The sequence below is a fragment of the Pleurodeles waltl genome, chromosome 11 (assembly GCF_031143425.1).
Source record: "Pleurodeles waltl isolate 20211129_DDA chromosome 11, aPleWal1.hap1.20221129, whole genome shotgun sequence".
Lineage (NCBI taxonomy): Eukaryota > Metazoa > Chordata > Amphibia > Caudata > Salamandridae > Pleurodeles > Pleurodeles waltl.
The window spans coordinates 919,476,473-919,503,185 of NC_090450.1; the positions used below are offsets into that span (position 1 = coordinate 919,476,473).

Genomic DNA, 26,713 nt, shown 5'->3' on the forward strand with positions numbered 1-26,713 from the left:
TCATAGACTTCCCAGAGGGAGTTGAGGGCACTGATTCCAAGAAGTTTTTAGAGCAATGGTTCACAACATGTGTGCCCGCAACAACAAGGCCTGCTTGCTTTGTTGTAGGGTTTGCCCACAAATAGCAGGTGGCACGCCCCTTGATCGCTAAACTACTTAACTATAGAGATAGAGATGCCATTCTCCGAACCGCCCAAAGCCTGGATACACTTACTTATAATTATGACTCAGCCAGAATTATGATTTTCACGGATCACATTAACACATGCAGTCACAACGCAAATCCTTTGAGGCTCTATAGCAAAAACGGCATGCCATGAAACTCCAAAACATGTTGTTGTTCCCTTTGAAGTTAAAAGTGCTGCGTGACTCAAAATCCTTCTTTTTTTATACCTTCAAGGCCACCTGGGAATGGTGCCCCCTCGGGAGCAACTGCAGGGGCCATGGGAGAGTGTGCCTTGTGTGTACTGCACCCCTGAGCAGACCCAGTCCCAGAGATGAAGCAAACGCAGGGGATCCCGAAAGCGCTGAGGCTTACCAAGGGGACCATCGGATTCCTCTGACTCCAATGCAGATACTGGAACCTCTTCAAAGAGGGGGGAAGTGCTCCTGCTAGGCACTGCCTCTCCATCTTCGTCCCGCCCTCCCTAGGGCTGGGGCACAATTGAGTCTGAAGCCATCCGGGTGAGCAGCCGTCTGGTTGGGCCAAGCTGCTCCCCTTGGCACATCACTCATACTGACACCTGTGACACTTTACTCTGTTTCTGAAATGCCAGCAATAACATAGCCTTTCTGTGGGTGATCTCAACTGGGTGCTGTTCTGTTGTCATTTTTCAAAGTTGGGACTGTTTGAGGGCGAGGGGATTCATTTTGTGGTTCTTCTTCCCTCCTGTCTTGTTCTTTTTCATTGGGGTGACAGATGCTACTGGGGTGGAAGTGTAGAATGAGGGTTTTTAGGGAAATATGTGGGAAATTGGTTCTGGCCCAGTTGACCATAGTTGTCATCACCATGCAAGTATTCCTTTAGAGCGCAATCCATCTGTGTCATGCATTACTTCTACACAAAGCAGGGGGTCCAAGTCCCACGTCCCAGGGTCCCTCTTTCAGGCTGGCATACCTTCACTAGGCGCCCTATCATGTATGAGATTCAGCTATTTACCTGGAATGTCAACTGGATGAATGACCACATTACAAACACTGTAAAAGAAAAAAGAGGCAAGGTTGGCTAAAATCCACAGCTTTCTGTCCTAAGGTGCAATTAAAAGAGTTTAGATATGCCCTTCAATGGCTTTACTCTTTTTGGCAAACATGTGGATGAGGCTCTTTAAGGTATAAAAACAGATACAGATACTGTCAAAACTTTGAGTCTCCTACAGAATAACAGATTTGGACCCTCTAATTTTCGTACCTCTCGAAGATGATAAAGTTTTAGGCGAGGATTCAACCATTATGGAAGTCAGCGATCATATTATCCGTAAAGGCAGTCTGAATATGATTGAGGATACTCCTATAACAGTAGTAAAAGGCAGCCTTAAGGGAGCTCTTCGGAAAGAAACTGAATTGCTCTCAAATCACGCAACAATGACAACGGGTAAAGAGGTTGACCCTTTTCCTTTGCCCCTTTCACATCTACACTGCAAGTGGGGTGGGAGGGAGTTTCCAATTGCTCCTGCTTGGAAGGCTTTAACATCGAACAAATGGGTGAGGCAAATTGTTATGTCAGGCCATACATCAGAGTCCATTCAGAGATCCCCCTCAAAAAAGAGTATCATCTGCATCTGAAGGAGCTTCAATAGGAAATTCCCTTACTCCTCCTCAAAGGAACTATAGAGATTGCCCCACAATCACAGAGAAACCAGGGATTTCGCTCCAGATTTTTTCTGATCAAAAAGAAAATGGGTCGTTGAGACCAGTCCTAGAGTTCGGGCAACTAAACAAGTTTCTGAAGAAACAATCGTTCCGGATGGTTACCCTACAGGACGCCCTCCTGATGATGTAGGAAGGAGATTTCATAACCTCCCTGGATCTTCGGGATGCGTATTTCCACATATCCATTCGTCAGAGACAGAGGAAATATCTACAGTTCCTGGTAGCAGGGCAGGATTATCAATTCAAGGTGCTTCCTTTTGGGCTAAAATCAGCCCCTCAAATTTTTACCTATTGTCTTGCTCCAGTGGCTGCCTTCCTAAAACTAGAAGGTCATCAGATGTTTCCATACTTCAATAATTGGCTTATCAAGGCACCATCAAAGAAGGAGGCAAGAAGTTCTACGGTGGCCTGCATCAACCTGTTCAAGAAACTGTCTCTCACTTTTGAACAGAGGAAAATCTTCATTGAAGCCTCAAACACATATCCTTTTTCTAGGTGCATTAATCGACACACAAATGGGAAAAGCTTTTCCATCACAAGAAAGGGAGAAGAAGTTGCAAATTGTGGCAAGGAACATCCATACAGAACAGTCAACAGTGGGCAATAGAAATCCTTACTGGGCTTAATGGCATCATGCACAGGCCTTGTTCTCTTTTGTGGACTCGGAATGAGGTCAGTTCAGCAGGAGCTCGACTCGCAATGGAAGCAAGTCAAAGGATCTTGGAAAGGTACCATACAAATCACAAGAAGGCTAAAAGAGGCAGTGCAGCGCTGGATGTTTCCAACAAATCTGAAAACAGGACTGTGTTTCCTACCTGTGTTAAACAGAATGATACAACTGATGCATCCATGGATGGGGAGCTCACTAGCAGGAACTCTCAACCAGAGGCCTATGGTCGAATATGGAAAAAACGCTGCACATCAATGTATTATAACTCCATACTCCTCATTGGCTAAAATTTGGGTGCTTTCAAATGAGGTGGATGTGCTTACTAAGGCCCTCATTACGACCCTGATGGTCAGTGTTAAAGTGGCATTAATACCACCAACAGGCCAGTCTGTAAAAAAAATGGGATTTTGACCCTGGCGGTAACCGCCATCATAGACAGCCACTTTAACACACCGACCGACAGGATGGTAACGGCCGCTGGGCTGGAGACTTCGGTCTCCAGCGCGGCGGCCGTCGAAATCCCACCCTCGGGATTACCACCCGGCCTACTGCCATGGTTTTTGTGCCAATCTTACCGCCACGAAAACCATGGCGGTAGGCACTATCAGTGCCAGGGAATCCCTTGCATGGCACTGATAGGGATCTCGTCTGCCTCCCTCCCACTCCCCAGCATACTCCCCCACCCTCCCCCTCCCTCTCCTGCCCCGCACATATACACACCCACACGTGCACCCATATACACACATGCACACATGCATACCCTCCACCACCCACGCATGCACACATACATACCCACACACCGCAACACACACCAACATACATTGTCGCACACACGAATTCACAACATACACTCACATTCAGTCATTCAGGCACACATTCAACGCTACTCACACCACATGCATGCATACCAAAACATACACAAACACACACCCACAGACATACAACACCCCCCACATACACACAACACCCCCCATCCCCCTCTCCTGTCGGAGAACCAGACTTAGCTGCTTGCATGGGGTCCTCCAGCTGGAGACGGTCCGCTAGCAAAACACTGCCAGGCCGTATCATTGGTCTTGATACAGTCGGTGGTGTTTTGCTGGCGTGGCAGTGCTGCTGTCAGCAGCGCCGCCTTACCGCCGTCCGCCGCCATGACCGTCTGCGGAATTCCGTCAGCATTCTGGCAGAATACCGTCGGCGGTCATAATATGTGTAGACAGCTGGTAGCCATGGCGGCGACATGTTGGCGGCCGTCGCCGTGGCGGTAGGCGGCAGTTACCGCCAAAGTTATAATGAGGGCCTAAGTGTACTATGTTGTTTGAGGCCTATGGCCATTTTATATTCTATACTGCTATTTCAATATACAGGGGATTACTAGCTTGATGGTGGGGAATAATTCTATAATGTGAATATATGAAAGATACCAGTATTGGAGACCTGGAGCTACAGGTAAGTAACTCATTTCTTCTGGCTAAGGTAAATCCTTAGCATAGTCTGTATTGCTTACAATATTACAAATATACAGTAGCAGAATCTTATTAAAATGTACAGCACAACTGACTTATATAATGAAAGAAGAAGTCTATCAAAGTAGTAGTCATGTAACAAAGGTTTCATTTTAGTTACATACAGCAATGTACTAATGCCATTCTTCCATTGTGTTAGATCCATATTCAAGGGAATCACATGGCTGTTGTTGGATCCATTTACATTTGAGCCTCTAGAGAATGTCATGTGTCACCTCCTTTTTCTGTTTTTTTGCCATCTCAATGACATGACATATCGTTTTCTGTGTGTTCATTTTCCAAATAATGTGCCACTAAGCGTGCAGTAGCCACTTTGCATATAATGTGACTCCTGTCCTGAGATATCCTGATCATCTTGTGTTGGGTGGTTTATCCAATGTAAATTAAGAACAGCTTATATAATATATCACAATGAAAGAGTTACAGTTAATCAGTGATTGCAGCTTGTGTGTTATTCTCTCATGCACAGATGTCTTGGTGTTGAGTGATAATTTACAAGCCTTATAATTAGAGCAGTTGTAATATCTCAACACCAACTGGAGGCCCAAGAGTGTTTCTTTACGTGTATCTTATGGCTCAGCTAAATGCTCAATTGAATCTTTTATTTTGCGGACCTGCCTGAAAGCAAATTGAGGGAGGTTTAGATGGAGGATTCCTGACTGTAATAAATGCCAGTGTTTCTTACTTATCTTAGTCTGTTCGTGTGTGGGCAGACATTAGTTGCACAGACTATTTTCTTATTGGGTTTCTTAGGCTGTGATTAAAGTAAATCTTCCATGGGTAAAAACCACACTTGCTTCATAGCTGTCTTAACCAACTTGTGTGAGTATTCCCTCTCTGTCAGTCTTGCTATCAGGACTTTTGATTCTGAAAAGTAGTCTATTTTCTGAATGTAACTGCATCTAAGCCTTAGATAGTTAAGCAAGGTGTTATTATTTGTAGGCTTGTGATGTAGGGTGGTAATTAATCTGCTTGAGTCATGTTTGATTATAAGGTGTTGAAAAGGGATTTGCTTATTGTTGGTGGTGCTTGTAAATTGTAAGTTTTGGATTGTATTGAGGTGTTCTATGAACTAAGTAAGGTTTCTTCTGTGCCTGTCCAAATGACAAAGACATGACCTGGCACCTCTTCTAGCCTCTAATATGAGGCAGAAAATGGTTGTTATGTGAAAATACACATGCCCCCTCTTCAGAGTTCACATAATGATTCACCAGATTAGTTGCAAAAATTGCTCCCATAGATGGACCCTGACACTATTTGCAAGCTGGGGAATAGTGCCCTTTTTGCACTTGCCTGTACATTTGACATACTACTTATGTGGGTGGCTTTTTTATCATAGTTGAAGTTATTCAACAGACATATGTATCACATACCAACTTGCTGATGAATGTCTTACTAGTAATTCTTTTTTGGAGGTTCCCACAGATATTTAGACTGCCCTACTAAGTGAATATAAACCCTCTATAGCAGTGGTTCCCAACCTGTGGTCCGGGGACCACTAAGCCTCCTCAGGGGGTCCGTGGCTGCCTAAATATTAAAATAATATTAATTGATTAGGTCCCCAGCTTTCAGTAATGGCTCAGTGAGGGGGGTCCCCAGATTCCGATAAAGAGTCAGTGGGGGTTCCGGGGCTCCAGTAATGATAAAGTGGGGGTCCACAGAAGTCAGAAGGTTGGGAACCACTGCTCTATAGTGTCTTGCATAATTCATAAAAACCTTTCCTTCAGCCATCCAGGGGGAACTGATTCTCCCCAATAGTTGTCAAATGCCCTTCATCTTTTTTTTAGGGTTCAACATTAATCGGCGTAGAGCACTCATTCATACTCATTTTTCAAGATTTAAACTAGTCCCACTATATATTTTGGCCCTTACCATGTCATACCTTTTATTACTTAGTTGTCCTCTATTCTAAGACAGTTCGTACCAGACTTTGATATCCTGAACCAGGTGGAAACAAAGATGACAATACCATACACGGACAGAATCAGCTCTACAGTTTCCTAAAGAAGCTGGGCTAATACTCATTCGACATAGCTCTAGACTAATGAACTTGAACATTGTGTATCTTGTATATACACTTGTTGTATGTGCATTTCAAAGTTTTTCCTCTTCTTCCTGTTGTGTGAACAGTGGGGACATAGAGCATGTTGTCATTCTCTCCTTCCTCCTCTTTTTAGTGCCAGTCCTTTTTTAATATTATGAGCTTTTCATGCTTTTTTTTATATAATGTGAAGAAAAAATGTATTTCCACAATCATCTTCGAATTGAGTGAGCTAGTTTCCATTAATAAAGATTTTCTCAGTATTTGACTTGCTGATTATTTATTCAACAAATGGTTCTCTTAGATAAGCCTTTGTTGTACATATATGAATGCCTTGGCATAATGGGTGGCTCTTTTGTATTTTTGTAAATGTTATAATTTTTATATTTGTAGTACTAGGTAGGCTCAGGCTGGGACCTGTGGACAAAAGCCAAAAGTGGCCATATTAAAACATCTATATCAGAGACTTCTTATAACACTATTTTGGTAGTCCTTGGGCAGTGAACTATTGAGATCATTTGTGGCAAGTGGTGCATTTGGTCAGAAACATGCTAAGGGATCTTTATGGAGCTTATCTTCCAGTTCAAACTTTCTTGCTTTTATACGTTACAATCGACTAGGGCAAATTGACATCCACAATTTTTTTCTTTTTTTTAATGTAGAATTGCTATATGGTAATCCATACTGTATATTAAACCATCACATTTGAAATTGATTTAAATTTTTATTAGAAATGAATTAAGCCCATGCTTATGTCTAGTTGATGAGGGACTTGCATTTACTCTATTTCACTCTAGTCTGAGTAGTGATTGAAAGCTGGTTTTACTTACATTTTAAATGGTGTCAAAAGCCATTGCTTTCCGTGCAATTTAATATTTTATCTGCAGTGCCCATGGTGGCAGTTGCACCATATTTCAGTATCGCTGTACATTTCCAATCAAAGGCACTTAGTAAAGGAGATGTTACCATGTCAATTATTAAACAGTATAGAGCCAAAGACTGGCATCTGGACGTTCAAGGAAACAGAACCTAATGGCATACCCCAATTTAATGTTAATTTGCGTATTATACTATAATAGCTCTATACTTTAACTTGTTTTATTCTTGTCCATTGATAAACCAGCTGATTGTTGTTTTTTTAAGGAAAAGTAAATTTTGTTCATCATCTGAAGTAAAGGCTCAGTCAAACAGCACAGGCCACATAAAAGCAGCCCTCAAATAAGTCCAACACGCAACCTTGCTTTAGACCATTTCTTGACGGTATATTTAACCATCCTTTTCAAAGCAAACTTTAACCCAAGTTTTTTAGCTTCAGTAAACCTTGATCAATTCCTGTGGCGTTTAATTTAGCCCATAGGCACTGCCTATTTACATGGTTTGAATGCTGCTGAGTAATCCAGAGTCCAGCTCTACAGATTCTTTCCTATGTGAATTGCTTTTTTACCCGGCAACACAATGCTATTGTATTATCAGCTGTGATTGACCAAGACCTAATTCCAGCTAACTCTATCAGGAAGACTCTATTCATATCCATCTAGTCCGTCAAATGCAAATATATTAACTTTGTGAAAAGTCCGACATTTTGTCCCCTTAATCAAGCAAGGTGGTCATTCCAAAATTAGAAAGACACGTGGCAGCGTTTCTTAACCTTTTGACATCTGTGGATCCTCGATCAATCACTACTGGAAGCCGGGGAATCTCACCTAAACAATTTCTATGATTTGAACCTCAAAACATAACACAAAACTAAACAAACAAGTATAGATCATACAAATACACAGAATATGGAATATTTGTTTAATTCACAAACAAAATGTATGCGAAAATGTAAATTGTTTATAGGAAAGGTAGCGCTTTTCAAGTGTTAGTTTTATTTCTTTGTTTCTGAAAGACTAAGCAATATGCTAGACTGTATCTTATCAATGTCTCTTTTGCTTGCTCCTAATGCATGGAGTCTTTTTGTCTGTGCATACTAGTGCTTCTTCAATTGAGGCCACCAGTCAACTATTGTGATTGCTGTACTTGATCTCCTTCTACAACTCAAGATAAGGATGCCAACTTAATTTCTAGATTCCAACATCCAATTCCTATACATTTACAGAGCGTTTTAAAGCTTTCCATTGTCAATTTTGCTTTTTCATGTATATGTACTTTACTAATCTGCTAATTGTTATTTAATTTTAGAAACAGTTGTGGATCCCCAGGGGTCCGTGGACCACAGGATAAGAACAACTGTTCTATGGCATTTGTTGTAAATAGGAACAAAATTACTTCAACATAAAGATTATGAAATACGTCCATAAGTTGCTAAGTTCCAAAATAAAGGCTGCTAGAGATGTGTAACCCAAAAGAACAGATTTAACTTTTGTGTAGTGATTGGAACTCCTTTTGGAACAGGAGTTCTGGACATTTTTGTTAATTTTATTACGTCTGCTACAACCACTTCTTTCCTTGTGTGATGCCATTCCATTCCATTTATCATTGCCATTAATATCAAGAAAGATCCAAACATCTTAACCTTGGCAACCATCTCACAAGCCTTTGTGGAGCACCTGGTGAAGCTCTATAGGGTTAGAGGGGTTACCTCAGCACACAGTCTGAAAGACTTTGTTAATGAGCTACTGACACCAAAACTGGACGAGGAGGAATGCCACGTTTTGGACTCAGCACTCGGGGAGCGTAGATAGCACACACCATCAGTCAGATGAAAAGGAGGAAAGCCCCACTCACTAATGGCTACCCTCCCAGAGTCCTTTAAATGCACAAAATCTTGCATTGTGTGCCTGTTTAGAGCAATGAACCTCTGGGTAAAGAAGGGCGTCATGGCCCGAGATCTTAGAAGGGCAACAATAGTCATGATGCATTAGCCTGGAAGCCCAATTTCACTCCTTAATCTTGAAACCAAGATTCTGGCAAAGGATGTTGGCCAGCTGCCTATCCCAGGTGGTGGACACCCTAGTGGCCGCTGACCAATCAGGATTCATGCCCTACAGGGCGATGAGACACAATTTACGTAGATTAGCCTGATACCTCGCGAGATACAACAGAATAGCCAAGCTTGCCATCTTTCTCACTCTGGAGGCCGAGAACGTATTTGATTCAGTGAAATGTCCCCATTCAGTGGGGCTACTGAGTGTATAGGGATGGGAACAGGGTTCATGTTCTGGGTGGAACTGCTACACAAGGACCCAGTCATCATGGTCGGGGTAAATGTAGCCTTCTCTGAGGAGTTTAGCCTGGATAGGGGCACCAGTGAAGGATATGGACTGTCCTCCCCGCTCTGTGCTCTGGCAGTTGAACCCCTAGCCTGCTGGCTGAAAAGAGATGCACTGCTCCAAGGCATGAGATGGGACCTACATTGTTTTGTTTCACTGTATGCCGATGTATACCTAGCAGACCCAGCCAGTTCAGTCTCTAGGGTGCTGGAAATACTGGAAGTGTTTGGCTCCTATTCTGGGCTTATAATCAACTGGCATAAATCCATTGCATTTCCGCTGTCAAAGAGGGGTTAGTGGGAGCCTGCCACCAACCCCCCAGGCACAGCAACAGAAAGGGTTCACATATTTAAGGATCCTTATAACGAAAGACCAGGAGCTATTCATGGGAGAACATGGGTAAGATCCTTGACACCTACAAGGCAGATGCAAAACGATGTAAGAAATTGCCATTGTCACTAATGGTAGGGCACCCTTATACAAGATGAAATGCTTCCTGAAATTGTTATACATCAGCAGAATACTCCATTCGAAATTCTGGATGGATTCTTTAGGGCAGTGACAAATGTCTTAAGAGGCCGATTATGGGAGGGTGGATGCAGCAAATTGCATGGACATCCCTCACTGAACCAGCGCTGAGGGCGGAATCACCCTCCTCGACCTATGACTCTATTATTGGGCAATGCAGCTACAAGTGGTTAACAATTGGGCCTTCACGTCCCAGCAGAAGCCCTCGGGCCAGGCAGGCCATGGAGCTGGAGGGATATATCCGAAAACTCTATGGAGAGAAAGGGATGACACCCCTGCCGGCCCCCACACCCATTGCTGTTAAAATATGGCACACAGCTACCAAGGCCTTAGGATGGATTAGCAAGCTGACTCTAGAAACCCCACTCTGGTACTCTGAGGTCATGAAAGGACTGTGGGTGATAAAGGGCCATAGAAAATAGGAGCTACTCGGAATCTCTAAAACGGGCGACATCTGGTGTGGACAAGAGATGTTACCATTTGAAGAACCATAGAGGGAATACAAGATGTTGGGGGTTAGTATCTTAGGTGTCAGCAGATGAAACTCCTCCTGAGAAATCATGTGTAGACCTCATGAGAGGCCCTAGATGAATCGTCCCTGGAGGGTTCTGGGAGCCCTTCTGGCTAATCATACACTGTCATGTCTCTATTCCATCCTCCTGCACAACAACCTCCCTCCCCTAGACAGCCTCTGGGAAATTGGAAAGAGACCTAAGCAGGTGGAAGATGACGATTGGGAGACTACCAGCTGTTATCCCCGAGAATATGGAAGGGATTCCAATTATTTCAACTAAAGATGCTCCATAGAGCCTACTTAACTAGGATTAAGCAATTCTGTATGGGAAGGGTAGACACTGGCCACTAGCTTAGGGGATGCAGGCAAAGAGGCACACTGTTGCACACGATCTGAGGGCGCCCCAGGATACAGACATTTTGGATGTTAATAGGTCACCGGCTGTCTGAGGTCGTGGATTGCACTCTGGATCTCACTCTGCAGTTGATCGCCCTGGGTGTCTGGGGGGACCAGGACCCTGGACCTCTTCTCTTTCCTCTTTTGTAACACGGCCCTAATGGTGGCAAGGCATGACATTATTAGACAATCGGGGTAGGAAAAGCCACCGATGTTGTGAGCATGGGAGCCCAGTCTAGACTGGAGCATGAGAGTTGAAAAATTAGTGTGCCAAGCCCGGGGTTCTCCAAGGATGTTTGAGAATGTATGGTGTCTATGGAGGAACGACGAGAAACCAGAAATCTGAGAGAAATTATAGGAGAGAACCTGGGAAGGGGGGAATGTATTTGGATATATTATCGCGAAGTAGAAAATGGCACTGTTTATTTATGCAAGTATAGACACTGTACCAGTTGGTCATATGGGGAGCAAGACGGGGGTTCTGAGACTGCATCCAAGGTATCCTGACCGGTATGCTACATAAAGTTGTAATGGTGAAGGGTGGCTGTGCCTAATGCACCTGATTGTTTAAACACTAATAAAAAGAGTTATATAAAAAAGTGATTTTGACCCATTGCTCAGGTTTACCCAGCTATATCCAACTGCTAAAGTAATCCGCAGCAACAACCATTGTAGATAAAGAACAATGAGTTCAGCCATGCTTGGAATCAGTATTCCCTCTTTATGCCTACCATGAGTAGGTGAAATAGCTAATTGTTTTAAAACATGAACTCCATTCCTAGATTTAACCTAAGCCTTCTGTAGGCAAAGAAATTCAGACCTCATTCAGAAAGTCACCTACAGTGGGATTGACTGATAAACATTTCAATACAGCTACAGTTAAACTATATATAGTTATTATTTTACAAATTATACATGTATGTGTTGTTCATTAGGGTGAATGCATTTTTTGGAGTTATCAATGGTGTAAAGGAATTTGTTAGCCTATATTGCCAGGTAGCATATGTGTACATGTGATACGTTGTATTAAATATCGCAGTTCATTTTAACTAGCTGGTAATCTTTCCTGGTTAGTCTCTTCATACAGCACTGCTGTCAAGTCTTGGGAAGAAGTAATTGACAACAACTACCGACAGGAGCACGTTTTGGGAGATTTACTAGGACTCAAGGCATTCCTCCTCCATGGGACCACGGTGGCTGTTATTGAGGAAAAGGTTAGTGTGTACAGTCATTACAGGCCATTGCTTGTTGCACTTGGGGTTCTTCGAGATTCCCTCACCACCACCCTATAACAATGCCTCTCATCTCTCCATAGCCCCTCTCTCCCATGTGCCATTTGTTTTATTGCGCCTCTCCTACCAGTAGGGTGTTGTAACACTTCACATCACACACACATGCAGAGACAGTGAATCATATGTGTGTAAATCAGTGTATAGAAAATGTTGAAAAAGGAGACTACAAGGTGTAGGACTCACGTCATCCAAACTGGTAGGCATTTTTTAAGAGTGCTTTGTCTGGGGAAGTATAAACTCAGGATTCTGAACCTAACACAGTGGTTAGGGTTGACTTTACTAATAACAATTTATTTCTACCCAAACAAAACTTCTTTTTGCAAAATTAGGATACTTATAGACTAAGAAAAAACATAACTTCCTAACCTGTACCATGCAGTTTGCATGCAGCTCTTCCTTATCAATTGCACAGTAAGAAAAGGAGCTCTGTGACAAAAGCAGTATAACACTGAGCTATGCACTTATAATACTGTTCTGTGATCTGCATAGTACACATTCTTTGCATCAGGGGTATTAATCCTATGTGCTTCCTTAGATGAGTCAAACTTCTACTAGGCAAAACCGTGATTTCTCCCCAGCAGGCACGTTAATCACCAGAGTGATCTTGGCACTTTTATTGTTGCCTGGAAACTGTTGGATATACAAGGAACTCTGCAGTGCTTTTAAAACTGCTGCACTGGTACAAAACCTCCCTCCCCCAGTAACCAGAGCGCCTCCCCCCACTCTTCAAGCTTCCCAGGGAAACAGCCTTGACTGCATCACCTTACAAATATTTATAGTTGGCTACTGGTTCTCTTTCATATTCATCAAAGGCTTTATCAGGTTATCATAGGAACATCCATCTCATCTGTAACCATGAATTCAGACACATGTAGGCTCCTCACACCCAAATGGTGACAGTCACTACAGGATCCTTTTGAGAATATGGAAGTAAATAAGTACAAAGTATTCAGTGACCGAAAGCTCTTGGTGAATTCCAAAAAGTAAGACATACTGCTCATTATTTGGAACTCATGAATACTTAAAGCTGTTTACTCCTTAATGACAGATTGTTTCTAAAAACCTGCTGAATTGCTTTGACGTTCTCAGTTTTGATCAGAATGTGAAACACAGCTTATTCTAGACATAACTGTGCCAGTCTAATAAAAAAAGTTTTTGCAGCAGAATTTTCAGCATGGACATAATTAGCAATAATATGTATTTATTTCACAGTTTTGTGAAGTTCAGAGTTATGGATTCCATCATCAGGCTATGCAGGCACGTAACACATTGAAGGGCGTTTAAAGAGACCCTCCACGTGGTCCTTTCAATAGGGCTGTAATAAGGTCCAGTTTAAGAACCTTCTAAAGTGCAAATCTCACTGCTGTTGTCCCCACTTCTGTTGGGAGGTTGTTTCATGAATTAACTACCATTTCTACTTGTAAGAATATCTTCGTATTGAAGCCAGGTACTATCTTGCATTGTGCTAATTCCCTTTTATTTGGAAGTCTTGAACAATTACCTCTGTCCTTACTTTCCTTCAGTATGTACATATCTGAATTCACGTATGCATGGTTTTTAAAACCCTCATTCAAGACGCTTTCCTTGTAATGCCCCTTTTGCATTCCCCTTTTCCTCAGAGTGTGCCATTTATCAGTACTTGTCTGTTCAATCAATTCTGAACTCAATTTATCAGCATGGTTACTATTAAAAGGCAGTTGAACTTGTCCTACGTTTGAAACCAATACTGCAAGTCAATATGGAGTAGGGTAAATAAGGCATTTATATGAGAAAGCATCAAGCTCCCTGCCTTTTCCCTACTCCAACTGTTTTGTAGTGGGTCAGAATCCGCCATTGTAGTCTTCTGGAACGATTTGTTTCAATGCCACATTGTTATTCGGTACTATTAGCAACTGTCTAACTGGGTAATTTAAGAGTTTGGCAGTGCAGGAGCATGGTCTAATAGCAATAGTGCTCCCGCCTTGCCAAGGTTGTACCTCCTTGCCCCATTTAGATGGGGGAACAGCTGTGTTTCCACTGCCAGAGACGGTAATGGCTCTGCCAGTGGATACACATGACCTGGTGGCCTGACTGCCAAAGGACCGCCAATTCACAGTGAAGGTTGAGTTGCCCTATTAAGAAGTTGGTGACTCTCACTGCTTTATCCTTCCTTCCAGGACTGGCAAGTGGGGCACTCTGGTCTCAGGAAGGAAATGTTCAAATGTTGCTGAAGTGCAGGGAGAAGACTTCTTGCTCAGCAAGAACTTTTGTCTTTTTCCTTGCAGGAACCCCTAAACCCCACTTTGGGTATTTGCTGCCACAAAGCAAAGGACAATGGCTAGTGGACGCTTCAAAGCAGTTAACATCCCCACCCTCAAAACCCTGCCCCCTCCTCTTACCTCTCCCTTAGCATTTAACAGTAATGAAAGTGCATATGCTGCCCCAATGGATCCACTTTTATTATAGAGATCGCTGGCAGGCCACATGGATCTCTAGAAAAAATGGGTGATCTTCCTCCACAGCAGCAGGGGCTAAAGCCTGTGCTGACCTTGTTGACTGGCAAGCCACCCCACCAAATCCTCCTTGGATTTAAAGACCATGCGAGTCTCTTTCATATGCTTGGAGTACGTCTTATAGCCACTTATGTGCTCCATAAACATTGCTAGTGCCCACTGGGCTGTTTTTTAAATAAATTAGATAGCATTCACTGATTTTCTTCCACTCAGTCTTCTGCTGCTCAACTATGAACCACTGTTGTTTTCCGTAGAGATGGGAGAACCAGACAATTCATGGGAAGAGCCAAATCAGAGAAAACCCAGGGCTCTGTTTTGGCTCTAAGAGACCAAGTACAAGCCAAGCCTGCACAAAAGAAAAATCAGCAGCCACAACATGACAGAAAAATGGGGAGCATCTTGGACAAAGACAAAGGAGTACATGTTCCACTTACGTTGCTGATGTTTGATGCTGCAGTGCCCTCCTACCTCTGAATAGGGATGAATGGACATTTCTGCAGAGTTCAGTGCACCTTTATCCCAGTCCTTGTATGCCCCTTCCCCCTACCCTCCATCTCAACCTTATAATTTCAGGTGTGCCATTGTAAGGGTCATAATTGCAGCATCTGTGAATGTGTTGGTGAGGGAACCAGAGGAGGGCCTGGCAGGTTAGGCCCTCTTTAAGTTTCCTGCTAAGCCAAGTGCTCTGCAAAAGCCAGCATTTGCTTTGCCAATTAGTTCCTTTTGGGAAAATATGATTGCCTAGTTTGGGCTCACTGCAATTTGAGGCTCATTGTCAATTTTTACTCTGTCCAGACCGGAGAGGCAGGGGAGTAAATGAAAATGTATCTGCATTGACACTACCTTCCACTGGTGGCCAGCTTTCAAAAAGAAAAATACTGACCATTTGTCCATTTTTGAGAGTCTGCAAAGACCGGGCAGTATGCTTAAAGAGAACTTAATATAAGGACATCTGAATTCATTTATAACATGACCTTTCAGGAAATCCCTACATAGTAGCAAGTCGTAGTTACCATGTGCTGGCCTGAACACGTGGACGAAAAGGTAAAAAGAAAAAGGACAAAAATAGTTTTGAAAAACAACATCTGGAGCAAAAGTTGACTGACCAGAGTTGGTGAAAAGTAGGTAAAGAGGGAAGCCATCAGCATGTCAGCAGCTCGATCAAGTCTTCTTCTTGAGGTGAGGGGAAAAAGTTCTAAATCTCAGCAAAGCATTGGAATAAAGGGAAAGGATAGAGAGTTCTGTACCTCTCAGAGACAGACTACAGAGAAAGGCTGCTGGTCCCAGTGGGGAACGGTATATTAAAGTCCATAGTGCAAAATGATTCATTCATCCATCAATCCATATGACGCAGGAGGTATAATTGTCCAATGAAAGTCAGTTATGTGACATGTAACTGCAACATTGTGGAGATTCCCATTAGCAGCATGTAGAAAACATCCATCTTAGCTCATGGTTGCGAGTTGAAACAAATGTAATCATAGTCTAGATCCACAGTTCCTGAATGTACTGTGTTCAAGGTTACTTTTTTCAGGCTCACTATGTGTAAAACAATAGAGCATCTATTACCAAACTAGCATTTCATGGAAACGAAGCCTGAAAGGAAAGTTCATGTTAGCAAGAACACTAAACATTTTTCAACACAATCAGAAACAGGGCCTTGCATGCCTCACTTAGGCTAAGCAAAGTGAATTAAAACGGCACATTCTGTTTTGCAAAATAAGTACATATAACATTCAACATATAAATCCAAAATTAATAGGCTTTGTCAGTTGTCATGAAACAAAATAACTCATTAATAACGCATTAAGTATGGCGCAGAACTGCAATCTTGAGCTTTTGCATGTAATATTTTAAACATTTCTCTCTTGAAATATTTTATTCTTTTAGTGCACACGATTAATTAACATGATAAAGTATAACATAGAAATTACCAAAACATTTTAGTCTAATAACCTACAGTGAATCCACATTAATATAGCTGTCAGTGCACCATTTTGCAATGAATCCATTAGTACTTCAGTTAACAAGATGCATAAATTGTCACATATAGATGATCAATGTGACATCAAGGGTAGCAATTACATTTCTGCTACATCAATCTGAACGGGTCAGCATGTTTTAGACTATGTGGTGGCTCTAAAAAGAGTCCATGGCTTTCTTCAGAACCAAGATTCCTATTCACCAACGTCTTGTTCTACAAACATGTATACAGTCATCAACAGGCACACTATACTTATTACTATAGTCATGTAAGACAGTTTTTGCTGGAAATGAGAGGTATTTTTATAGTTTCTAGCTTAGACTAATAAGGGCCCAATGAGAAATTTCCAGAGAAAATCCTTGTAGGCACACATTCTTCAAAGGTATTTTCTTCTTGGTTACCTAATTGTGCTCAATGAACCTTCAGAATATTCACATTATCTATTGGTCAGGGATAGCCAATAGATAGTTGTAGGAAGCTGTCTCTGTATATACTATCTCAAAGTGAGAGATAGTGTGTACGGAGTCCAAGTGTTCCCCTTGGAGGTTGATAGTGGCAAAATTAGATAATTTTAATGCTCTATTTTGTGATAGTGTTGTTCGAGCAGTAGGCTTATCAGAGGGTAGTGTTAAGCATTTGTTGTACACACACAGGCAATAAATGAGGAACACACACTCAAAGACAATTCCAGGACAATAGGTTTTTATATATACAGCAGGCCTTAGTGGCATCCCAGTTCTTACCCTGGTACCCACCTTTGTTTTGGGTTTAGTCTTGGGGCCCAATCACCTGGTCTGGTTTTTGGGGGCCTACAGAGGACTCTTTTTATTTATTTCTAGTGTCACCCACTTTCTCCTGGGGAGGCTTTGTAACCCCTTTCTTTTCTTTTGGTCACCCCCAGTGGAAGTTTTGGTTACCCTAGTCTTGACCCAGTGGTCTGCCTTCTTTCCCAATTCTTGGGGAGAAATTGGACCTAGGTCTACCAGATATTGATCCAACTTTTCATTGAAGCAGTTACTTAAAATGTGTTCTTTCATAAGCAAATTATAAACCCCAACATAGTCATGCACTTCATTTCCAGTTACCCAACCATCCAGTGTTTTCACTGAATAGTCTACAAAATCAACTCAGGTCTGGCTTGAGGTTTTCTAAGCCCCCCTGAACCTAATCCTGTACTCCTCAGTTGAGAATCCAAAGCCCTCAATCAGGGTAGCCTTTGTTAGGTCATGAGATTCTGCATCTATACCAGAGAGTGTGAGGAGTCTATCCCTACACTTTCCAGTGAACATTTCCCAAAGGAGAGCTCCCCAATGAGATCTGCTTACTTTTCTGGTTGCACAAACCCTCACAAAAGCTGTGACGCACTTGGTGATGTCATCACCATCTTCATATTTAGTTACAATCCCTTTGGGGATGTTTAGGATGTCAGTATTCTCTCTGACCCTATTTATGTTGCTGGCACCATTGATGGGAATTAAACCCATCTCTTGTCTTTCCCTTTCTATGGCTAGGAGCTGCTTCTCCAAAGCCAATCTTTTGGCCACCCTGGCTAACAGGAGGTCATCTTCATTGAGGCTACCCTCGGTGTTTTCAGAGGTACTGGACTCCCCTATGGAAGAACAAGTCTCTCTATGATTTGAGGAGTCAGGGTTTGAGGGACCCTGTTCTCCCTGATTAGGACAGGAGGTGGGGGGGAATTCATCCTCCTGTTCACTAATTTCCCCATTTGAAGGATTATCTTTAGAGGGGTGGTCCCTTTTGAACTCTGCCAAAAGCTCCTGGAGCTTTACTTTGGTAGGGTTGGGCCCAGTTTTTATATTTTTAGCTTACAGACAGTCCTTCACTCTGACATCCTTAGATGCAGGTAAGGGATGAGGTTGAGTTCCACCACCATCTCATCTGTGCTAGACATTATCACTCTAAAAGTTGGGATTACTCTTTAAGAATCTAAAAACTACTTCTAGAACTTAAATCCAAACTTTTACAAACTTTTAAACTCTAAAAGAAATGCTAACAGGGACTTACACAAGGCCCTGGCAGGACTTTTAAATATGTAGAAAAATAGTTCAAATTGCAAAAATCAGTTTCTAATAACAATTTTTGGAATTTAGTAATGTGATCAGGTATTGGCTGAGTAGTCCAGCAAATGCAAAGTCTTAGACGCCACGACTGATCCACCAATGTAGGACGTTTGCTCTGTATATACTATCTCAAAGTGAGAGATAGTGTGCACAGAGTCCAAGGGTTCCCCTTAGAGGTTGATAGTGGCAAAATTAGATAATTCTAATGCTTTAATTTGTGGTAGTGTGGTCGAGCAGTAGGCTTATCAGCAGGTAGTGTTAAGCATTTGTTGTACACACACAGGCAGTAAATGAGGAACACACACTCAAAGACTTAACTCCAGGCCAATAGTTTTTATATAGAAAAATATATATTCTTAATTTATTTTAGAACCTCAAGATTCAAGATTTGAAGTAAATACATAAAATGCAAGGTACTCCACATAGGTAAGTAAGGAACTTTGAATTAAAGCAGTAGTACACACAGTATACGTTAAAATGTCAATAGGCTATTTTAAAGGTGGACACTGCAAAAATCAACAGTTCCTGGGGGAGGTAAGTATGGTTAAGTTTCTGAGGTAAGTAAAGCACTTACAAGTTCAGTCTCCTGGGCATAGGCAGCCCTCTGTTGGGGGTTCAAGGCAACTCCAAAGTCATCGCACCAGCAACACAGAGCCGGTCAGGTGCAGAGGTCAAAGGAGGGCCCAAAACACATAGGCACCTATGGAGAACAGGGGTGCTCCGGTCTGCTGGCAGGTGAGTATCTGGGTCCTCGGGGAGCAGACCAGGGGGGTTTTGTAGAGCACTGGGGGGGACAGAAACAGGCACACAAAACACACCCTCAGCAGCAGTGTTCAAAGTTGGCGTCGGGTTTGCTATAGGAAGCGATGGAGGGACCCGGGGATCACTTAGGCGATGCAGGCAGGGCACAGGGGGGCTTCTCGGGCCAGCCACCAACTGGGCTAGGAAGAGGGCCGCCTGTTGGTCACTCCTGCACTAGTGGGTTGGTGCCTCTCGGTCCTGGGGGCTGCGGGTGCAGTGCTTGGTCCAGGCATCAGGTTCCTTGTTACCAGGCAGTCGCGGTCAGGGGGAGCCTCTGGATCCTCTCTGCAGGCGTCGCTGAGGGGGTACAGGGGTGTCGACTCAGGTTACCCACGTTGTCGCAGTCGCCTGGGAGTCCTCTCTGCAGTGTTTGTTCTCTGGAGCTCGAGCTGGGGGCGTTGGGTGCAGAGTGAGAAGTCTCACACTTCCGGCGGAAAGGAAGAGGATGCGTCGCTGTGCAGGTTCTTTGAGTCTGGAGACAGGCCGGTAGGGCTGGGGCCAAGTCATTTGATGTCTTTGCAGGGCTTTCAGGTCAGCAGTCCTTCTTCTTTGTGTAGGTTGCAGGAATCTGCTTTCCTGGGTTCAGGGTTGCCCCTAAATACTAAATTTAGGGGTGTGTTTAGGTCTGGGGGGAAGTACCAATGGCTACTGTCCTGGAGGGTGGCTACACCCTTTTTGTGCCTCCTCCCTGAGGGGAGGGGGCACATCCCTAATCCTATTGGGGGAATCCTCCAATCTCAAGATGGAGGATTTCTAAAGGCAGGAGTCACCTCAGCTCAGGGCACCTTAGGGGCTGTCCTGACTGGTGGGTGGCTCCTACTTGTTTTCCTCATTATCTCCTCCAGCCTTGCCGCCAAAAGTGGGTAAAATAGAGGGGACATCTTCTGAGATGCCCTCTGTGTGCATTTTTGTGATAAATCCAACACTGGCATCAGTATGGGTTTATTATTCTGAGAAGTTTCATACCAAACTTCCCAGTATTCAGTGTAGCCATTATCGAGCTGTGGAGTTCGTTTTGGCAAACTCCCAGACCATATACTAAATATTGCCACACTGTACTTACAATGTCTACGAATAGACTTAGACACTGTAGGGGCATATTGCTCATGCAGCTATGCCCTCACCTGTGGTATAGTGCACCCTGCCTTAGGGCTGTAAGGCCTGCTAGAGGGGTGACTTACCTATGCCACAGGCAGTATTTTGTGTGCCGGGCATCCTGAGGGGGATGCCATGTCGACTTTGCCTTTTTCTCCCCACCAACACACACAATCTGCAATGGCAGTGTGCATCTGTTAGGTGAGGGGTCCCTTAGGGTGACACAACACATGCTGAAGCCCTTAGGGACCTTTCCTGGTCACAGGGCCCTGGGCACCACTGGTACCTTTTACAAGGGACTTATCTGTTTGCCAGGGGTGTGCTAATTGTGGAAACAATGGTAAATTTTTAGTGAAAGAACACTGGTGCTGGGGCCTGGTTAGCAGGGTTCCAGCACACTTCTCAGTCAAGTCAGCATCAATATCAGGCAAAAAGTGGGGGATAACTGCAACAGGGAGCCATTTTCTTACAATAGTGCACCCGTGTTTGTGTTTTACAATGTTGGTTTTACAGCCTCTTTTCCTTCTTAAGTGGGAGGGGTCGAGGTCAGATCATGTTGGGCTCAAAGGTCCATCAGAATCCCGAGCTTAGCCACAGCCAGGCATCTGGCTTGAGTCAGCCTTGAGCTTTCAAGGACGTGCCCACCTCTAGTTTTCTGTTGTGTATACAAGTTGTAATGGTTCTACAAATCTGTTTTCTGTCTGGCCATCTTCTATGCATTTCCCCTTCTCCCTGCTGTCGTACATTCCCACCCCTATTTACTGCTTTCACTAGGTTACCTAAATGGTATTTGACTCCTTATTGTTTGCTTGTGGCTGCCTTCCCTGCTTTATAAAAGCATACATCTTGGCTAATCCCGTACCGCCATCCATTACACCTCCAAAATCATGACCTTTGTGTTGTCACCAAATCTACCACCTCTCTTCAACCATCAGGGTTTTTTTTCTTCTCCAATATTTTTTTGCACAGGAGCTTCTACAGTGGCTCTATTGATTTACTCAAAATCCTTCTGCCACCCCTTAGTAAGTCCTCTTTTGGAGAACCCTTTATCATTCAAGTATTGACGTTTCTGAAGTCTAGGATGTTTTTCCTTTATATGCGATGAATGAATTGTAATTCTGATTCGTAGTGTGCTGAATCTGGCTTTTGGAAAGCAATCAGTTTGTGAAGCTCTGCCGCAAGCCTGACTTAAAACACACCTGTTGCCCAACACTCAACCCCAACTGACCTCTTACCTTAAAGTCTGGAATAGTGTCATCATTTCTGGGGCCCATATCCAAAACTGCCCCATCGTGAGAGGGCTCTGGCACTAGCTTGAGGGTTGACACGTTAGGAGCCTAGGATATCCCTGCTTCTGATTGCTCATGACTTCAGACGCAGCACGGGGTTGCCCTCCCTCTGAACAAGATCTACCATTGAAATGATTTCCAGCTGCTCCCTCTGGGAAGACAGCTTGTCCAGAACGCCAATGCGGATTACCTTTTTAGGGTCGAGCCTGCGTTGCATGCGCTCGTGCATGCGTATCGCAGCGAGACGCTTACAACGCTATCAGCTCTAACACAAGCAAACGCGAGACCCGTTGCATTGCAAATGCTTGTTAGGGTCGAGCCTGCGTTGCATGTGCTCGCGCATGCGTATCGCAGCGAGACGCTTTAGTTATTAGAAAAGGGCTCGGAGCCCTGTCAACACCATGTCAGTGTTTTTCATTGGTTTGTGGGCTTGACTATTAAAATCCGCTTGCTTTCATTAGTCGAAGGCATGCACACGTCATGCCTTTTCCGGTGGCTAGCCCTCATCGAGCGCATCGACCAAATACAGAAAACATGCGAGGCGCGCTGTTTTCTGTCCGGCTCGTGGACTACTTTTTCTCTATTTTACTAGCGCGATTTCGCTTGGCAGAAGTCGAGCGCTTTACACAGTTAATAGCACTTTTTCAGGTTAGGTACATAAATACACTTTTGCCGATAGGTGAAAAGTCGGGTTAGGAGTTTACAACGCTATCAGCTCTAACACGAGCAAACGCGAGACCCGTTGCATTACAAATGCTTGTTTGTATCTGTAACTAAGGTGACAAAGTTTCTGCTTCCCACCACCATCCTAGTTCTTTTGATGTTTTAATGCTGGAATCTGCATCAAACCAACAATTTTGTATCTTGAAAAAACAGCGGAAAGTAAATGTACACTATTTTTTCTGAGTTTGTATAATAAGGATGAAGAAAATGCATTTTTCGACCCTTTTATTTATGAAGAGGCGACAGACGTCGATGCAAAATTAGTTCCATTTCGTTTTACCCAATCAGCCAAAATACAACAAAAATCTGTTTGCTCTTTTTCATTAATGATGGTAACTAATACTTGTGTAAAATGATATGAAGGTAATAGATGCATCATGTGGGTGTTGACAATCTATTTCCTTCATTTATCCCTTTTTGCGAAATCTTTACGTTGACTAGAGCAAAACTTTGTTATTTGACCTTAGATTTTATCAAAGGCCTGTAGATGAGCGTAATGCACACACTTTAATTTCTCCATCATTCAATTATATGAAATCAGAATGTTAAACAAGTACAATTCGGAACACCGAATTTTTCAACCAGTATGTTCCCTAGAAATTCCGTACTCAGTCGCTTTAGCTGCAAGAGATCATAACTGTTCCCCCAATTATCACATTGTCCAGACAATAAAATACTGCACTTCCATCCCCAGTCATTGGTCCAGGGAAATAAAAAACATAAACGCCTGTCAGTATCACTCCTCCTGAGGGCTGTTTTCAAACTGCAATCACATAAAGCAAATATTTAGAATATTCATCAAAATAAATATAATACACTACCAACTTGAAAACTCATATCGAGCATAAGACAAAATATGACATTTCCAAAAATCACGAGTACTTACAATAAAATATAAATTATTCCTAAATTCCACCTTTTAACAAACCAGGAAAAGACATTTATGAGGCTAGTCATCCACAGATGTTATGGTTAACACGAATCAACATGTGAGTATCATTGCCAAATTTAAGGTGTTACTCTTCTGAATAAGGACAAATATTCAGAAAAAGTGTCTTGAAATATCCACACTGTCTGCACCAACAACGGTGAACACTAAAGACTTTCAATTAAATCGTTACTGTACACTTCATTTACAACCATGCATCTGGACAAATTGTGTGTCGGAGTACCAGGCACCCCACTCCCTTTTGTGATGCACCCCTTTGAGCTACAGGGCTGACAAGCTACTTGGTATGCACCTTGGGGCTGTGAGGAGTTTGTGTCTGCATGAGGCGCCGTTGTCGCTGAAGTTTCGTGTTGGCAGGAGAGACGTGCAGTCACTATTTTGAGAGAAAAGCAGGTAGCCTCAGAACTTCGTTTTGGTAGGAGAGACAGTGACTTACTGACACAAGGAGCCCGCTTGCGGTCACGAAGAGACCTGAATGTCTAGATTTTCATTGTCCAGATTGTACAGGTTTTAAGCAGGAAATTACTGACGCATGCCAAGGGTCCAGCACCTGGAGGGTCACTTCTTGGGGATCAGGACATACTCCAGCACAGGCCAGCAGCAGGGCTCAGGAAGGTCCAGGTGGAGCTAGTTAGCTGGGCAGTTGCAGGGAGGCTTCTGGCAGATTGTTGTGTCCCTATAGATTAATATCAGTGTAATACAACTGACCCTTGGAGTTACTTCTGGGGATCCTGTGTTCAATGCAGGCAGGCAGGTCCTGCCATTCTTCTTTAGACAGCAGGAAAGTCCTCCTTCTGAATCTTCTACATGTTAAGACGTGAGAGGTCCTGAAGGTGCCACATTTATACCTAGTGCCAGCCTTTGAATATGGGCAATCCAAGGCCTACTCCCAACTGTTTCTGATTAGTTCTTCTACTGGGTTTGGCTCCAAAATCTGAACAAGATCAAGCATTTAATTAATTTCTAGCTGCTTCCTGTAGGAAAACAGCTTGTTTAGAACTCCAGTGTTGTTGACGATTTTTGTATCTATTGCTAAGGTAACACAGTTTTTGCTTCTCCCCACCAAACCTATACTTTTGATGCTTTAATGCAAAAAGTCCAGCTTGTTTACTGGGTTCAGCGTGTGGAGCATTTCTAGTCGTGTGTCAGATATACACCATTTTGCTTACCCACTTAAATCCTGTATTTTTCTCACACAGCATGGTGCGCAAACGTAAATGCCTTAATACTTGTTCTCAACTGTACTGGAGCATTCGCAGCTTGCGCAACCATCATATAATATGTGCCCTCTTGGTGAAATTGACCACTGATTTTTTTTTTATTGCATTGTTTTTACATTTCTTTTAGAGGTTGCAGCAAGCAAATAATTTAATTATGATGTGAGCTATTTTAGATCTGTTTTCCTTCTCCTATAGGTGGAGAGATTTTAAGATGGCAACTAGAGAAGGAAATAATGTCATCAACATGATTATTTATAGAACGACTGGATTCTATCATTATAATCAATTTTACTTTAATTTCAGTCTTCACTAGTCCACCCTAAAAGAATTCCAAGTACGTAGGCAATTACTAACAAATGGTTATATATAAACCACTTCCAGAAACTCTTGCTGACTTTCATTCATAATGAGCACGTGGTTGTAAGCCAAAATATCAAGGAAAAATATTGTGAGGCCAAAATATTGAGGAAAGAATTCTGTGTGGCCAAGATATCTTCTTAAATCCCAATCTACGTACCATAAGGCTATATATATTGTGAAAGTAAATATATGTGAATCCAGGTTTAGTAAACTTATACTTACCTATTTATACTTACCTTCACAGTATTTTTTAGTTCTCACTATTTAGGTCCCTCAAAACAAATTCCTTGCTATACTGGTGGAAAAGCAAGCATGTTAGAGTCCTGCCATGCTCATATCTTCGCAAACACACCACCTTAACTGTTTGTTGTTCCATGAAAGGATCTTACCAAAAGATGAAACACCAAATGAGTATCATAAGGAAATCCAACAACCAATTCAAGAAGCAGTTCATGATGTGGAGGAAAATACACACCAAAAGAAAATGAGAGAGGGAGAAGATCCTTGAGGGCTCCACACCTCGCAGTCATCTTTTTACCTTTAACATCATTCTTGACTTACAGTTGCTTTCTTTCACTCAAAACTGATTCCAGTCGTCTATATGTCTGGCTCCTCGCAACACCCCTCACCCTTTGCAGTAGAGTGGTTTGGTCATGGGTGTCAAATGCTGCTGACAAGTTGAGTATGATCAGTAGTTCTTGATCACAAGATATTGAATAGGACTTCTTGGACTTCCATAAGAGCAGTTGCTGCACTTCAATCAGGAAGGAAGCCTGATTGTTTGTCCCATCGGATTTTGAATTGTTCTAGGTTGTCACTTAGTTGAGAAAGTAGCTTCCTTCTCCGTAATCTGGAGAAGCAAAGGTATTTTTGTAATGGATCCAGGGACTGTCTTTTTAGCAAAGGTATTCTGCTGGCGTTTTTGTGCTTTCAAAGGCGTTATTTATCATATCCATAATAAAGGGTCCAACTTGGCACATTACTCTCGGATAATATTAAATGAACACTGGTCCCCAAGTCAAGTACCTGCTTTAAGACTTTTAGTAAGGGTCACTGTCCCCTCAACAATAGTATAATTAAATGTACAAATATCAGCCTATTTTGCAGCATTTAATGCTAATATTCACTAAAATTATTTGGGAAAAATAATCCCCCCCCATCTCAACATATAAAGTGTGATTGAAATTATTTGAAGTATAGACTAATGTAATTGTCCAACATTATTTCCTGAATCTTGTATACATATCCAGATTCATCACTGAAAATAAATGGTCATCCCTTTTCGACATTTAGTGGTGTAGAAGAGAGTCACGTGGAGTGTTGTAGAGTGGAGTGGAAGAGAGTGTTGTGGAGTGGAAGAGAGTGTCGGTATTGGAGTGGCATGGTGTGGAGTCGCATAGAGTGGCATAAACTGGAGTGGCAGGGAGTAGGGTGGACTTGTGTAGAGTGCATTGTCATAGAGTGCTGCAGAGTATAGTGGTGTAGATTGCAGTGGCATTCAGTACAGTTGCATTGAATTCAGTGGCGTACAATGCAGCATTGTAGAATGCAGTGGTGTAGATTAGAGTGGTGCATAGGAGAGTCCAGTGGTGCAGAGTAAAGTGGCACAGGGTAGAGTAGAGAAAAGTGGCACAGAGTGCAGTAACATAGAGTGCAGCAAAGTAGGGTGGT

The 26,713-nt window shown here is 42.8% G+C and overlaps 1 protein-coding gene across 2 annotated transcripts in view; it reads left to right on the forward strand.

Moving 5' to 3' along the window:
* LRRC43 (leucine rich repeat containing 43) overlaps positions 1 to 26,713 on the forward strand; it is a 227,860-nt gene that overhangs the window by 145,062 nt on the left and 56,085 nt on the right. For both annotated transcript variants that reach the window (XM_069214927.1, XM_069214928.1), the window contains exon 8: positions 11,831 to 11,970. In XM_069214927.1, coding sequence (XP_069071028.1) covers positions 11,831 to 11,970 — 140 coding nt within the window. The remainder of the gene's footprint in view (positions 1 to 11,830; positions 11,971 to 26,713) is intronic.